This window comes from Tympanuchus pallidicinctus, unplaced genomic scaffold, assembly GCF_026119805.1.
Source record: "Tympanuchus pallidicinctus isolate F22 unplaced genomic scaffold, pur_lepc_1.0 scaffold3, whole genome shotgun sequence".
NCBI lineage: Eukaryota > Metazoa > Chordata > Aves > Galliformes > Phasianidae > Tympanuchus > Tympanuchus pallidicinctus.
The window spans coordinates 50562748-50580648 of NW_026294747.1; the positions used below are offsets into that span (position 1 = coordinate 50562748).

General features: G+C 41.5%; 1 protein-coding gene across 1 annotated transcript; it reads right to left on the reverse strand.

Moving 5' to 3' along the window:
- Positions 1 to 1579: 1579 nt before the first annotated feature.
- TMEM179 (transmembrane protein 179) lies at positions 1580 to 17130 on the reverse strand. Its single transcript, XM_052693859.1, has 4 exons — positions 16629 to 17130; positions 13490 to 13627; positions 12205 to 12283; positions 1580 to 10591 (listed from the first exon to the last, which is right to left on the reverse strand). The coding sequence occupies exons 1-4, from the start codon at positions 16928 to 16930 to the stop codon at positions 10412 to 10414; spliced, it is 699 nt and encodes a 232-aa protein (XP_052549819.1). The 5' UTR covers positions 16931 to 17130; the 3' UTR covers positions 1580 to 10411.
- Positions 17131 to 17901: the final 771 nt, after the last annotated feature.

Here is a 17901-nt window from a genome sequence, read left to right on the forward strand (position 1 = left end):
CAACTCCACTGTAGACTTACCTGTTTTATTTTCTCCTCACAGTGAAGCACTTGTACCCTCCAACCATTACACACAGCACCCTTCTCACGCTCTGCTCTTTATCCATCACACATCTATGCATACTGCTGTGAGCTGGATAGGATTTCTCCTTGCTCTTGCTCAACACTACTTTCTTAGGTGTGACACCTTGGTGAGTTTGAAGGAGATGACCTCTGAATTTATACAGATTGGGTTGTGTTGGTTACTGTTTCCCTTGCAGGCTGTGCTGGGTAATGTTTTCCTCCAGTAAGACTCCTGAGAATTGCTTTATAAAGTGGAAAACAAAAGGAGAGGACTACACAGTTTGTAATAAATAATCAGAAGTGTTAACATGAATTCACTGTGGTGCCAACATGAAGACTAACTAAAAGCCAGCTATCTGAGCAATTGTCTAGTCTAGCTTGGAAGTGTCTTTTTTTTTTTTTTTTTGCCTCAAATTGCAGAGAGGAGGGACATACTTTCACAGCAAGTTTTGAAGAAGGCTGCAAGAAAGCAAGCTTACCATGAGCATTGTCTGGATTGGCAAAAACCCAAGGGACAGAAGAGAGCACAGAGTTCTGCCCTTAGGCCTGTTTTCATACACAGAAGTGCTCCCTATTATCCCCTATGCAATGGGAGTTAAATTCATGCATAGCAGGAATCAGCAGAAGGTAGTGTTGTTTTGACAGTGTGCAGCGCATTCCTGCAGCAAAAACAGAAGGCAGCTGCCAGCACCCTCTTCAGGCAGGCTCACCCCATCAGCACCACCTGATTGCACTAGCTGGCATAGCCATACCCATATGATTACAAGGAGGTAGAAAAGCACACAGTGAGATGACACTTGATTTTTTTTTTTTTTTCCATTAACCTCTAACACACTTTGCATTCACATTTACAGCCCCAAAGTCTGCTCCTAGTTCTACTCTATTACTTCACCTCTCCAGCACTGAGTCTCGAAACAAGGAGCGCAAGCAGTCTGTGGCAGCATTTTCAGTTGTTTCTGCCTTTCACCACTTCAAAGTAAGCAGAAGGTCAACAGCATGTGGCTACAAAAAAAAAAAAAAAAAAAATTGCAGCTACCTTAAGAAATAACTGAGGAGCCACCAAGATAATGGAATGGACTCCTTTATTTCTTTCTCCACAGTGGCTGTTGGGATTATTTAGTCTCACTTCTGGAAAGAAAGGCTGCTGTTACAGAAATTAGTCAGTTGACAATTAGAAAATGAACCCCCCATGCAACCTGCAGTAGCTCTGTACACTTGTTAACAAGCTGACCTTCAGCAACACCCTGACACTGGATTATCTTCTCCTTGCTTTCTATAGTATTAGAGTTCATTGCTGGAAGATGGTGGAAGGGCTCAGTTTAGGAGATTGGTCATGTCCTTGACCATGGGAGCTGCAGCAAGGAGATTCCAGGGAATGAGCGCACTGACCAGGGTGCCTCCATATTTTTTATTTTTATTTTTTTAAACAAATTTCAATTCCCCTTCAAAAAAAACAGGCACAGAAATATAACTTTTCAAATAGTTTATTTGTATATATCAACAAATCATAAAAAGCCAATGCACTGTCCAGCAAAAAGCATCAATATATAAAACACACTTGCTATCAGTTATACTTGAGTACACCACTTACACTGAACCCAGTCCAGCTCCCTACTAAAGCCAAAGGAAACACTGTCAATGACTCCATTAGCAAAAGGATTGGACTTTCAATTTCTATTTGCCAGGTGTTTACAAATGCTTGCATTAAAATTATACTAGTACAAAGTTCCCCCTTTGAGACTGTATCAAAACAACAATAAATTTAACTCCAATTCTGTTTCTGTCAAATGCATGCAATTAATGTTCCAAATCAGCACTTATTACACTGCAGAAGAGCATACAAAGCATGAAAAACAATATTCAAAACAGAGCAAGCTCTACCCTCAGCTTGTGTGGGCTGGCACAGCTCCAGCAAGGCTTACAAAGCTAAGCTGCGTACACCAGCTAAAGATCTGTCCCAATCCTACTTTCAGCAGTTAAACAAATTGTCAAGATCTGGAGACCTCAAAAACAAATTATGAAAACCTGAGTGTTCCAAGCTGAGGCTGAATCTGGAATTAGCACTGTCAGCCCAGGCTCTGCCACACTGGATCCCTCACGTCACAGCCCGAATGCCGAAATCCCTCACAGGAAGAATACTAACAGTTCTCATTATCTATTTTTATTCTGACTTACAGCACTCTACCCCCTTTAGCTGTCCTTGTTCCTGATAGGAAGAGATACAAGAAACAAGGCCTGATTAGCCTGGTGGCAATAAAACTCTAATGTTTCCAAGAATGTTTTTAGAGAAGAAAGGATTCATGGGAAGGAGATGTCAGTGGAACTAGATTATTACTTTTCTTTGTAAACCTGCAAAAACCTTTTAGCAGCACACTTTAGATCATGATATATTCATTTCTCAAGAAAGCTGAAAAAGAGCAGTAGTTGTATTCAGGGATCATTTGAGAAAAATCTCTAGTGGCACCAATTTACTGTGGATGTGGTCCCACTGCAGTGGTCTTGTAGTCATTCACCAAAGAACTGCTTACATCTCCTAAAAAACATTCATTTGAGGAGACTGTCAGCATCTTTAGAAACCAAATGGTGATCACATTGAACAATGAGGATTTAAATTATTGCAGTGGTTAATCAACATCAAGATCCAGTGTGCTACAGAAGGATGTGCTGTATCTCAGACACAAACTGTTGCACTTTGCAGTGTTAAACAAGAAAAAAAAAAATTCCTTCTGCTGTGGGACTGAATGAGTGAAGTGTTCTGTTCCGTGTTATGCCGTATACCATGACAGGATTTTCAAACATCTCCCTGCTGTAAAATCTATGGATTATCATCCCACTCATCTGATTCCACCAGGTTGCTTAAGGGAATGCTGGCACCAATCTTGGTAATCCTTTAGAGCAAGGTGTCAGCCAAATCAGGCCTGGCTTGTGTAAAAGGAAGGGCTTGGCACCAAACCTTGAGGTTTCCAAATGAGAATAGCAAAAAGCTGAAGTGCTTTTTATTTCTCTAACAAATGGAAAAGTCTGCCATAGGAGCTGCAATTTCTCTTACATTCTAAATAGTGTTCAGAAGCTGTACACAAACTGGAGTCAAACATGCACAAATCTGGGGGGAAAGGAGTGGAAAATAACGACTTTCACCACAAGGTCATATATCCACTTATGTAAGAAATCATCCAAGGAGTCAACAGCAATGATGGATCTTCATTCCTACCTCCTGGCAGGGCATCTCCACCCTCTCTTTACACCATAGACAGGTGGAAAAGAGGAACAAAAATACCTCACATTGCGTTCCCACCATAAACAAGTAATTCAAGCTATTTTGGCCAATTGCTCTCACTGCCAGGTACTTTATCTCCTTGATAAACACCATCACCACTAAAGTGTCATTTTCTATGACTTTCAAACCAGGCAGAAAAATTCTAACAGGAAGACTCCCCAGGCAGTAGGGAAGCTAAAGCTGTGCCTTGCAGCTCCTTGCCCATGGGGAGTGCTGGCAGTGACTGCTACAGCCCTTCTAATACTTGCTCAGTGCTACCTACAACCGCTATGATATACAATATTAGGAGTAACACAAACTTTCATGTCTAAAGAACCACCATTGCTGCTGTTTTTGGTGAAGTAATAAATAAGCATTATTTGACTAATCTAAACAGCTAATCTCACTGCCTTTGGGTTTCTATGTCCATTTTCTAGGAACAAGGAACTGAATTTAAAAATCCAAGGAAGTTAAGAGTTAAGTCGTAAATCCTTATGCTATCTGTGAAAATAGAATTTAAGCTTTTACAGATATTGCATGTAACAGCCAAAAGAACTGAATACCACTTCAAGCAACTATAGCAGGTATGAGAGGTAGAAAGGTTTAAGCACTCAGGTAAATACATTCACATTAAGCTATGTTTGCAGTATCAGTTCAATTCTACTCTTTGGCACGGACTACAGAAACAACAAAAGAAAGTGTGGTTATATAAATACTCCTCCAGTAACAGAATGGAAAAATGCTATCATTTACATCCCTGCCTTGAAATAAGCAGTACTAGCTATCTATTAAGTAAACTGCTGTCTAACCTCTCAGAAAAAAAAACATTTAGAGAGTACAGTTGCTTTCTTCCCTTTTTATGCCAAGAGCGCATCAAAGTGCTGCATTTTGTAAAGCTGTTATATTCAGAAGTTGAGTGGAAGGCTGTCACTTCAAAAAAAAAAAAACAAAAAAACCAGAAGAACTCTTAGGTTTATATCTGTTCATTGTAAAGAACAAAGATACAAGTGTATACTTCACGGGATGATGACAATAAACAGAAATAATTCTAATACCATTCCAGTACTCATGAAGCTATGTGAGCATTTTCTTGTTTAATGTAGGTGTGTAAAAACATTATTCTCCATGATTCCCTAAGCTCAAAGATAGAATGTTTCTTATCTCCAAAGAAAACATTCCATAGAGATAAAAATGACTACTTCAATCAGTAAGGGAAATGGTCTAAGATGCAAATTTAGGATCTGTATACAGATAATTCCCATTAGTTCAAGGATGTACACACCCAGGCCACTGATTTAGAGAAAAAAAAGACAACAGTTTTATCAAAATCCAGATCGGTTTGTCACAAAAAAACTATGAATTTGACCAGCAAATGACTGCTAGATTTCTGTAGAATTTAGATTTTAAACAACAAAAGTGACTTCACATACAATATGTTTGAGGTGAGATCTTCAGAGAATGGGGATGACGAAAGCCACATTCACCAACACCTGGTTTGTATGGGCTGCCTTGCACTGAATGTTGTGCAGGAGACATCAGCTCCGAGTCTGCACATTTTATACTTCATTTTCTAAGACCCATCACAGAGACTGATGTGTATTTGACACTGTGCAGAAACCCTGCCTCCAGCATAAAGATTAAATGATGGCCCATGGCTCACACTTCCCTAAGAAGGAGACCCCAGATTCTATATCTACACCAGGCTGAAGAGACGTGTACTCATACTTCTACTCCTCCATGGAAGCCTCCAGCCACCAACCTAAGGACTAAAATACACAAGGTGAAAACACAGTTTGGATTAATACATGACAAATACTAAAAGATTCTGGAGTACAAACGAAGGTGAAGCATGGCTTCATATCTTACTGCTGAATGCCTTCATGTGTACAAGGGAGGGTGTCCTCCCTCAGTTTGTTTTGCATTTCATGTGCAAGTCACTGTACCCCCAAGAACTCAGAACACAAGTTAGCTTGTCCAGTATAGCCCTCTATTTCAGCAAAGAACACAGCCAAGGACATTTTCACCCACTATTCATACTGGAAGCAACATGCTAAAGCAAAGACCTGCTTGAGCTTCTTTGGTGAAGAAAGTGTGTTTCCAAATTAATTTTCCTATCTAGATTCCTACTTCTACATAACTGTATCTGAAATATGTCTTCATTTTTGTCATCTGATCTTCTCTTCCAAAGAGAATGACTGGTTCCAAAAAACATTCTGGCTGTTTTAAGCCAGTGCTGTATTTCAGAATTACCTATTTGGCAAAAGAGGTGAGACTCCTCTCAGGATATGTTCTGTTCGCTGTCTACATGTTTGTACTTAAAATGCGAAGGAATTAACAACAGGGCTACGTCCATGCCAAGTCACCAGTTCTTCCAGGAGCCCATGGTGCAAAATTCCTGATCCTTGGGTAAAATGGTCTTTTGCTAAAGCACTAAAAATCATACAATGTGTGCTCTTTTTCCTCTGTAGCTCTACTCCCATCCTAAATACTACCTATATTAAAATCAGCAGCATTTTACATAGGGAGGGATGGTCTTGAAAGGAAATCTGACTTTGTTCTTACCAGAACTAATACACCATAACATCAGGACATTACCCAGAGACTGGGGAGGAGTTAAAACACCTCTCAAAACCCCTATTAGAAACACACTTCACCCCTTCAAAGATTGTGCACTGGCCACTCTGCTCACATCCTATTCACACGCCGATATCATAACCTGTATGTTATTACACAGACTCCAATACTAGTAAGAAAAAGGCAGTGTCAAAAGTTAAAGCAATCTAACAACTACTCCAAACCAAGCTGCACATGCTCATATCACAGTAGAGCAAAGGAAGTGTTTGTGTAATTTGTCTGTGTACATTGTACATACACTATTTCCCTGACACTGAATGCTTCCATAAACAAGATCTATCTATTCAAGCATCCATCACCACTTGTTACAATAACCATTTTTATAAGGGACCATAGAAACACTGCCATGGCACACACATCCTTCAGTTCTTGAAGTAAATCATCAGGCTCTTATCTTTGTGATTTCTACTGAAAGTTCACAGCTGAAAGATTCCTCATGAATTAGCAGGACAGGACATTGTGAGCATTTGTGCCCTATTCCAAAAGTTAGCCTCAGTTGTTTCCTCATTATATAATAATAATGAGGATTGAGCTAAAAGTCCAGCCAACGTGTTGTAGACCAGATTTTTCTAACCCAACATGCACCACTGGCAGGGAACTGGCAGGGAAGTTAACCACAGATGGTAGCCAGAACTTGGAGAACATATTCAACATAATAGAATAATTATTTGACAGCACTCTAGTGTCTCAGAAGCAGTATCCATTTGTCTTTCATTATCTAAGGTTCACTCTTTCTTACTAGCAATTTAAACAAGTTGAAATGAAGACTTTCTGACTATAGCTTTATCATCATAGGGAACACAGCAAGTAAACTACAGCAGTATACAAACATCCCAGCTTTGCTATGGGCAGCAACAGGTGGGCTGCATAAGTAAATGTCACAAAGATTTTTTTCCCCCCCCTCTTCCATCACATGATAATAAATATAAATACCATGCAAAGATCTAGTTCTTTAAATACACCTCTTGGTAGAGTGTTCCCAGACACCTTCTTTTGGATAGCAAAATAGAGAAAGGCAAAATAGACAAAGCACTGAAATACCACAGAAAGGCAACATTTGATTAATACAAAATCCTACTACAGTTAAATGGACAGTTTGACTATAAAGGACTAAAAGCAGAGGTTAGAATGGTATGAAAGAGGTCTTCTATATGTAGATAAGAAGATGTAAATAATGTCGATATTCTAACACATTTTCAGTTGATGGCCTGAGTGTCTAAGGTTTCAGAGAAGAGTTTGCAGAAAGCTAAATGCAATCAAAAAAGCTAAAGCAAGTCCAATAACTGCACCCTTCCTCCCTTTGGCTCAGAGAAAGAGCTGATCACCAGCCCAGGGGCTTCCTTCAACACCAGCTTTACCAATATAAGCATCACTGATGCTCACAAACTGGGTGCTAGCCTCACTCTACCCAGTCACGTGAAACTGATGGCACATGAGGCTCAAAGTCTCTTTTTAGTTTACCAGCAAACCCCAGCAACCAAGATGCTCACACACATGGGCACTGAAATGGAAGTAGGGGTAGAAGAATTCACCCAGGTGAATGAAATAGAGGAGGTTGAACTTTTATGACAGAGTTTACAGGTGACTCTTGTGGGGACTTCCAGAATTTTTTCTTTCCTATTGACTTTTCCTTGGTGGTAGAATTGCAGCAGTCCCAGATGTTCAAAGTTACATAGCAATGAAGATCACGTTGGTGAGATAGTGTCAAAGCGATAAATGCCAGTACAAACATTAATCACAAAAACCATCAAAAGTAGAAATTCTAGCCTCAGTATCTACTGCTTCTCATGGAAGTAGAAAAGAGGAAAAGACACAAAGGAAAAGAGTTAGAAGAGAGCAATAACTCTGGGCAACTTCACTGAAGAGAAGCAGCATCTTTCTTCTCAGGGAGAGCAACCAGGTCTTGGTGCTTCAGGAGGAATAAGGAGGAAGCAGTCGCTGTCTTCTGTTCTCCACTTCTCCAGACTCACAGGCAAAACAGGAAACTGTGGCCCAACTCATACTGCTTCAGCCAAAGTATGATTTGGCACATACAGAAATTATATAAAGTAGCAACACTGTCCTAAGCAAGGAGTTGGACATGCACTGATGTATTTTGCGGAAGCAGACATCAGTGGCAAATCTCATATTCAGAGAGATGTTAGAAAGAGAAGTAGTGCCTTCTGCAGTCAAAGAAGCAACTGGGAAATAGAGTGGCCTTCACATCCCAAACACTTTTTCAAGGTGAGGCCCTAGTCCATCAAAGGTAACTACCAGAATCTCTCTCTGATTAGACCACAAAACACAGTGGAAGTGCAGCAACAACAGCAGAACAGCAAGACCCCATACTGGAGCAAATGAGGATTTGATCTAATGCAACAGCCAAAGAAACTGCTTACCTTCAGAAAACTTCAGGCATAGAGGAATCTCCAACAAGATACCCTTCCCTCCACTGCCAACCCTTAAATGAGGTCTGGGAGGGGGTGGTTCCTGGCTCTATCCCTTCTGGTCACTCGGGTTCATTGCATGCACCTGAGCTCCCCTGCGTTGGCCCTGCCTTCCACCAGTGCTCAAACACTGCTTCGCATCATGACTTAGCATTTCTGCAACAGACAAACTGAGGAAAAAGCCTCCAATAGTCTTGGTCTTTGAATTTTAAATTGGTATTAGTTAATTTGAGCTCAGATCACACTGAAAAACAGGATTTCACTACAGATAGCTGTGGCCAGCTAGGTATATAAGTGACATTCACAGGGCCAGATTACTGCTTCACACCCTGTGGCTGTTTGCTTTTTTCCCTAAACCAATGAGAACAATTTGCTTGTTAAACATACTGTTAGATTTTATGCCCTAAAATCCTTACAAATAACAGGACTTGTTATGACTTTGTTATGAAATTCTGTTTCAGCCACTTAAACAGGTACTTAACTTTAAGTACCAGACAGTCCCAGAAGACCACAGTAAATGGTAGCAGCCTGTTGTCTTCTCCCTAGGCCTGTTTACCAGGCAGTATGGATAGACATGATCTGCACCTGTGTTGCAATAAATTCAGTGTCAACTCAAGCTCAGCTGCCACAGGAAGTGTCAGGATACTCTTAGAAACATAACTTCTTGTTGAAGTTTTTTGCTGAATGAGAGTGTTCTCTGCATTGTGCACACGTGGATAACTGCCTAATTCTAGCACAACTTTATTTCTCTGCCATGCAAATCTCACATTCATCTGAGTCATTCTGCTTAATTATTGGACCTACTTTTCATCATTCATTCATTAACGTGCTGGCCAAACAAAACTGAAAGCAACAACAGGATCACGAGTGAGCTTTGTGAAAGTAACAGTTCTCCCTTATCACAGCAAAATTTGTCAGCCCTGTAACTCCTGCCTGGGAGCGGGGAACAGGCCCATTCAGCACAGAGCTACCTATGGAATAACTCAGCTGTTCATGCTCCTTGCTATGTTGATACACAGAGATACCTACAATGCAAATGCTTACAGTAATTTTGCGTACTTTATATGAAATAAATATCACAAGTAAACTCTAATACTCAGAACTGAATAGCATACAATATTAGGGACCAAGTTACATTTACCAATGCACAAGCATTAATCCTATGAACTCAGTTTAATTTCTTAGTATGCAAGCTTCAGAAATTGCTAGCTAAACTACGCTTCAAGAAGCCATAATAAATGATGGTCATGCCAAAATCTAAGAAGAAACAAAAACACAAACATTCTTAAAATCATTAAGGTTGGAAAAACCCTCTAAGATCATTAAGTCCAACCATCAACCCATCACCACCATCATCCCTTGAAATGACACACAGCTTTTAACAGACAGTAATAATATTGAGGATTCATGAAATTCATTAACACCATCTAATAATAAATATCATCTGGAACATAGGTCTTATGTTCTAAACAAATTCAAAATCAGAGCAGTAGCAACAGCACATTGTCCACACATACCAAAAACAGAGACAGCAAGAGCCTGTACCTGGACCAGAGCTGCAATCGCTTAGAACAAAGTGAGAATGGGGTAGATTTACTGTCAAAGGGGAAGAGATGGAGAGAAGAGGGCCTTGTCACAGCTCCAGTTATAGTTGTTGTTGCAGAACAGTTTGGAGGAATAGCTCAGACTCTGTAGCCTGCTCTTGCCAGCATGATCCTCAAAAATGGACAGCAATCCAAAAGGCAGCAATAGCATACAGGAGCACTGCTAACAACAGCAGATTACAGGCTGTGCTGCTCCATGTCTGTGCAGGACAGAAATTTTGCTGCGCCAAAGGCACACGTGGCAGTTTGTTCTCTATATCCTAACATAAATACTTCTGCCAAGAATTTTTCAGTGAGGAAGTAAGTGATTGACAAGTATATCTTTTTTCAGAAAAGGAAAGATCTCACACACTCAATACTCTGACTCAACATCATCTTGCACTACTGAATAATAAATTCTGGATCCTGCCCTGGAAATTTGCTTATGCTTTAGATCATGGCACTTTTCTCATCCTGCAAACAGGTTCGTGAAGAGGATCTTCCTAACAACAACTCCTTCTCATGGATCAGGCTATCTAGCAGGTCCTCTTGTCTGTAGTTGTGATACACTTTCAGGAAAGCCAGAATGGTGATTCCCAGCCAAGTCAGCCAGGCAGCCCACAGACCAAACTAGAGAAGAAAGGAAATGATAACAATGTCAGTAGTGTTTCATAAAGATAAAATCAAACATCCAAGATCAAAATCTCACCCAAACCAAGGGCCATGGAGTCACTGCAAGTTATTCTTTGTGAGGTTCTGGTCCTACTGCTCCTCAACCCTGCCTAGTTATTTTCAGCTTAAAAGGAAAAAAAACAAAAACAACCAAACAATATGTTTTTTCAGGAAAACTGAAACAAAAACGTACTCAGTACAACAATGAAGAACTCTGTATAATTAACTTTCAGCTGCTGAATTTCCCAAGTATGTGACATTCTGGCTGTCTTAAAATTCTTGAGATTATTTCTCTTTGGTTATCATATGCTTTAAGATATTTTCCAGAACTTTTTTCTTGAATCCTTTGAACATCATGCTATCCGTGGAGAAGTATAAATTTTAAGGCATTTCTATTCAGAATGTTGTTGAGAAAATACTATGAATTGAATGGTTACATTGTGGGATAATTAGTTCACAATAGCATAAATTCAGAAAAAAAAATAAACTTCATCCAACACTCCCAAGTGCCTGGTGGCTCATACATGCATGGCATTTGAGATCTGTTCTTAAAGCCTCGGATCTGCAGTAAGTTGCTAACTTAGTCTCTCTTGTTTAACTGTGCAAATAACTACACTTCTACTGATTGAGGTACTGCACTGTTGGCCTCCCCTATCTCAGAGGATGCTTGTTTGTAGTAAAGTTTTCTGGCAGAAATTCCATTCTAATTTCATTATGCCTTCAACAACAACAGGAAAAAAAAAAAAAAAAGCAGCAACAGATGAATTGAATCCTTGTATTTCAGCTTTGACATAATGCAGTTTTTATTTTTAAGAAAAGTGACAATTTGAACACTTCTAGACAGCAGGACAGCTGTTTATTCTAATAGCCAGTTTAGGTAAACAAGGGCCACAATTATGTAAATGGAGGTGTATGGTCCTATATGTCTTATGTACTTTAGAATGTCTCCTAAGTATCTCTGCTCATTCATACCATTATCTCAGTTCATGAGTAAATAATATTTTTGAATTATTCTTGGAAACAATATTCTCATCTGGGTTTATAAGACCAAATACAGAGACTTGGAAGCTTTCCATTTATTTCCTAAGCACCATGTCATTAATGAGATATATTCAAATATCTTGTACTGTGGTTTCCTCAGTGTACCTGATATGAAGGTATCTACATGGGCTTAACCAAATTTGGGGTTCAGGGTATCTCTGACAAAGAGAAAGCTCACAGCCCCACAGTCTGTGCAGGTCAGCCATTCTGATTCTGATTTCATTCCTGACAGCAGTGTAGAGCTCCAGGGCACCAGAGCATTGGAGCCTTTGAAGAGCTCATACTTTGCAGAAACAGTAGATTTTCCATGACGAGTAAGAGTCAAATTTTGACATGCCTGCATTCAAAACTATTTGTTTTGGATAGAAAATGCAAATGTGACCATTCACAATCATGCTGATTCACCACACATGGAAGTCACTGGAAACATTCCCATTGATTTCAGAGGACTGTAGTTCAGCTCCAACAATCCCAGATCAATTGCCAAAGGTAAATGAACTGGAATAGAACCATGACCTAGTCTGACATACCTGTGCAATAGCAAACTGGTCATAGAAAGCAGAGTTTTCTAAGTTCAGTTCAAGATCAATATCCTGTAATTCTTCACAGCTGTCCAAGGAAAGCATTTGGGGATGGGGGAAGAAGAAAGAAAGTTATTTCAGAATCTTCAGACAGGCAAATCAAACATAGAACAAAGAAACATCTGAGTGTTTCCAACAGTCACAATGACAAGTTCTACAAAAATATATATAAGTTGGTGCAGTAACTGGGTTGCTTGCCAATCTTCTCTATAACTAGGGTAAAAAAAAGCGTGTAAATACTTTCTTCTAAAAACAAGGTGTAATTATGTAAGTGATAACATCAATTTTCCATGAAATGGAACTGTAATAGCTGTTAGGAAAACACTATACTTAAAACCCTGTTCTCCCACTCCCCAAGTGCCTCCCACTTATATGCATCAGCCCAGCTCATCTGCTTCACCCCTCAATGAAACAAATTGTATGAGCCTCCATTACCTTTTGACATCATCAGGGAAAGCCTCAGAAGAAGGGATTGTATGGGTGTTTTTGTTTCGGATGCTCCAGCAAGGAGACGGAACTCTGATGGTAAGATAGAGGCTGCCTATAGATTTTACAAATAACTTGGACTGTTACTGATGTGATAAAATTCCCAGGATTTTGAGGTTGTCTTTCTATCTCTTGCTTGATTTCTGCAGCCTCTTCTCTGTCCTTTTCAGTGCTGTCGGTCATCTTGGGTTCTTATCCGAATATTCGATTAGACGCTTTTTGTAATTGAATTTTTAACCGAATATTCGAACAATTCGATTAATCGTTGCAGCCCTAAACAGAACATTTGCTATGGCACTTTACAACATATGACAATGTGCAATATTATTGTATGCTTTAAGTAGTATACTTATTCAATATCATATGACATAAAATTTCAGCCTTTTCTTTCTTTTTATTGTCAAGACCCTGTCGCCCAGTCCCCTGCCCTACTCATAGCACCACTCTCCCCACTTCAAGTATTTCCAAATCCAGATCTCCTTTGTAAGTGAAACTTTTTGGTCTTCTTTTGCATGTGTTCATGACTCAACAAGAGACCATGAAACATCACAGAAACCATACTTTGTTTTGTGGGGAACTAAAAGCAACAAACCTTGGTTTTCTAGCTTTGTTCCAAATGAAATGAATCTGGAGTTCCCTATTTTTCTCTTTGATTACCTTGCACGTAATAACTACAGTTTGTAACGACACCATTCATTTGTGCATATACAAAAAATAAAAAGAAGAAAATATATTCTTTAGTACTAACCTATTTGGCATGCTTCCTTTTTCAGTAATTGCATCACACCACATGTTAAATCCTACGCTCACTATAGTGCTAGCAATAAATGTGATAAACACCACAAAGGCGCTGATCAGCAGATTCAGGAAGGCATAAAAGAAAGAGCTGTAATAAAAGGGAAGAAAAATGTAACTCATAAACATCTGAAACACTACATCAGCAGTCTCTCTAAGCGGCATATAGCAGGCAAAAAGATATCAGTTTCCATTTGAAACGCTTATGCTTTAATTAAGACAACCTAATACATTGAAAATCTATGGATTATGATTTTGAGTCAGATTATCCTCACTTTTAAGCTTCTTTGATTTTTTTTCCATAAGAGGATGTGGCTCTAAATCATAAAGAGTAAGTGGCAATTGTTCATACACAGAATGGCCTTCATTAGCTGTAATGATGAAAATCACCATTGTTAAAATAAATGCCATTAGCTCAAATTATGCAGCAACTGGAGTTTAAATTATTTCATGACCAAAATGATAATTGGGACAAAAATTGCCTAGGAGAGAGAAACTAAAAATAAAAATAAAACAACAGTACTGATAGCTATAATCATTTTAAGCAATGTAACACAAGCTACTGGTATCATAGGACACGAATCTCAGTTTTATGGGCAATTTGCAGAGCAGGCCAGCTTCTCTTGGGATATCTCTGACTTCGATGTCAATACATTATTTTTGCCAGCCAGATGTTAGATTACGCCAACCCCATTAGTCTGTGCAACCAGGGCCTGCCCAAAGCATGTGCTGCAAGGTATGTGAAGACGCTCAGTGTGGTGCCATGAGGAATTGCTCACCCATCTTCCAGTCTCATGGGCAGTCTTCGTCATGACTGGGTTACGCTGAAAGAGGATCACTTTGCTACCTAACTCTCCTCAGTTCTCCTAGGCAGCCTGGTCTGGTGGTTGGGAACCCTGCCCATGACAGGGGGGTTGAAACAAAATGATCTTTGAGGTCCTTTTCAACCCAGGCCATTCTATGATTCCATGATTCTACGATGAGTTCTAGGTAATGAAAACTTTCTAATCCTTTTCTCATTCTTCTGACCAAACTGTTTGCTACTTGAAGCTGCTAAATGACATTTGCAAAGTCTCACTGTTGAAAAACTGAACACCTATTCTAAGTTGCAGAAAGACTAGCAACTCCACAAGAAAAAAGTATTCAATTCAATAAGAATGAATATGACAAACTGCCCACTACTGCCCCTTTCTTTATGCTGGGGATAGAAGGAGTCTACTTACTCCAGGGAATGATACTAATAAAAGCCATTTATTTTCCCTGATTTCTCATTAAATTAAAATCTGAGAGGCATTTTTGAGTTTGTGGTCTTAGGAATATTCTGGGCTGGATCATCTTAATTTCTGGTGGCCAACCCTGCCCATGACAGGGACGGTTGGAACTAGATGGTCTTCGAGGTCCCTTGCAACCCATGCCACTCTGCAGGTTGCACATCGTAAAACATATGTGGCCTCATAAGGACTTATTTAAAATGAGTTGGTCTGGGATGTTTGGTCCTGGATTAATAGGAGCTTTGAAGGAGTTGTCTATGTTCTCTCAAAAGGGCAGTCATGCCATCCCAGCGCTCATACAAAAGAAGTTAAATTAGTCATGTTTCAAATGTGCTCTTACAGATTGTCAGGGGAGCTGGGTTCTGGGACACCCAACTTCTAGATTAATGTTTACATGAATACCATCCTTCCCCTTCAGTTTCACTGGGCTTACAGACAGACCGGCTCACGGCTGCAGTGCCAGGCTCCATAGCAGATGGAGATGGTATGGGCATGCCACAGTTTTGCATGTTCATTGTCACTGCCCTGGTTTCATATCTAACTTAGGCCAGGCTCATGCCAGCCTGAGATACAGAAAAGAGTGGACTTGTACCCTTGAATAAAACCAAGGTTGACACTAGAACTAATAACAGCTTTAGAAAAGGAATGATTATCACTCTTCTTGCTACCTTGCAGCACAGAGGAGGTGCCTCTGACTTTCTGAACAAAGCAGAGCTCAGTGCTGTTGCTGATCTACACTGGAAAAAAACATTGTCATCACCATCACTATAACTGTGCATGAAGATCACTCAGGTCACAGCATCCTGGCAGAGAGATGGGAAAGTCTGAAAAAAAGCTGAAAAAATGTGTCTGGATTCGACTATTGCCAATAGGTGTTTGATGACCAGAGGAAAATGAATTCAAATATACTGTCCATGATTATACTTAGCTATTCTAAGGTAAGTTTTAATATGGAAATAAGTTTTTGTTTTGTACTTCACCCTCGTTGTGGTAAACAAAAAATAGCTTTTCAAGTCCAGCCAGCCACCAATGTGTTCTCCTTCCTTCCTTCCTCCATGCAATTGGATGCTTGAATACACCATAGCACCCACCAGCTGGGTGACCTGGGCCAAGGGCTGTATCAAAGGTAGTAAGACAGGGACCAGAGAGCCAAACACTGTGCACAGCACCACTGATCTGCTGCCTGGAACACTGGGCCCTACTCCTCCTGCAGGGCCTGGTGCATTTCGGTTTGTCTGAAAAGAGAAACAATCCACTGGAGCAGCCGTGCTGCTACACAGCACTCAGCTCTGCTCACTTGTTACCAAGCGATAGCTGCTCTCTGCAATAGTTGCCATATTCACAAGAAAAGCAGAATAAAAATAACAGTGGAACAACCTACCGCTCCCTCCTTCCTTTCACAGACACAGCCACATTGCTTTGAGATTTATCACATACCCAGTATAGGTCTGGGAAAGGCCTCCTCCTTCAAGGATGTGCAGAGGGACCAAGGCAGGCGGTACTTTCCAGCATCACACCATCCCCCTTAGCAACTTCATACCCACCGTGGTTGGCACGGCCAAGTGCTGCACCCAGTCACCAAAGGACAGCAACAAATCTGTCCCCCACCCCATGCCCCTGTGTAGGAGCATCCTCCTGAGGTTGCCCTGTGCACAAGTGGAATACATGTAGGGTGTGTGTGCAGGCAAGGCACCACTTCACCCTAACTCCTTTAGCAGGGCTGTAGATGGTGCAGAGCTCAGTGTTTGGTCCCCAGGCTTCTCCCATCTGCCCCAGTCCACAGGAGGGGTGGGCACCCCTGCCCTCCCCAGGGGTACTTACTCCTCATGCCCTTTGCAGAGGAAGAAGAGGGTCCGCCAGGCCTGCACTGTAGCCAGCAGCAGAGAGAGGAGCCCAGTGAAGATGCTGAAGCGGCAGGCAGCCTCAGGCCCCCACTCCTGCACGGTGAAGCGCTGCCGCTCCACGGTGAGGTTGGCATTGAGCCACATGCCCTCAGTGAAGAGCAGGCATCGGCCATGGAAGTCGTTGCCATTCTCAGACAGCGGCACCACCACGATGAAGCTGAAGAGGAAGGCCAGGAAGTAGCAGATGCACTGAGCAAAGAGGAAATTGCTAAGAGCCATGTCCGCAGCTCCTCACAGGCAGAGGGAGGGATGAAGGGAGGGATGCGGGAGGGAGGGATGGCAGAGGGAGGGATGCAGGAAGGAGAGATGCAGGAAGGAGGGATGCAGGAAGGAGGGATGCAGGAAGGAGGATGCTGAGGGGGAGTGATGCAGGGAGGAGGGGGAGGAAGGATGGAGGGATGCAGGGAGGAAGCCTGCAGCAGTAGGGGGTGGGGTGGGAGGATGCGCAGTGCAATGCAATGAAATGCGATGCCTCCTCCAGCACCACGCTGTTGCGGCCGGAGCTGTCCCCACTGTCTGAATGCTGATGGCTTCAGGACTTTTGCTGGGAGGGAGAGCCCTTGCAGGAAATTCCTCTGGGAAATCTGGCAGCTGATGCTCAGAGGTTTAAATTAATCAGTGCCTCCCCTGCGGGGCTGGGTACCACTGGGGCTCTCAGTGATCCTCCTATGACAAAGGGCACTTGTGTCACCTGTGCTTGTGGCTGTGACACACCTCCTCCACTGTAAAAACCTGCCTCATCCTAGCTGCTGGCTCCCCGAAGAATCTAGCCCTTTTTTCCTAAAAATATGACTAAAACATGCCTGGGACACTCTGTAGACATCGAACATACACCCCTGCACTTCTGTCCCAGAGTGTGTGAAAGACTCTAGAGTACACAGTGGGTGGGGGCAATGTCCCATCATCTCTTGGATCCCACTTCTCTGTTTCCCCAAATCCACAGCTGAACCCAAACAACTATCAAACAACATGGCAATAAGGGTCAGGGTGTACAGGTCCCCACCCCAGGACCAACAGATGGAGTGTTTTTGGTAACCCAGCTGGTCACCCCCATACAAGGCATTGCAAGGGCTCACCATAAGCAGGATAACTTTTGTTGAGAATGGTTGTCCTGCACTCAAGCTGAACATTAAGCCAAGATTAGACCAGCCCTGGCTCTGGACACAGCAAAGACGCTTGTCAGAGACAGT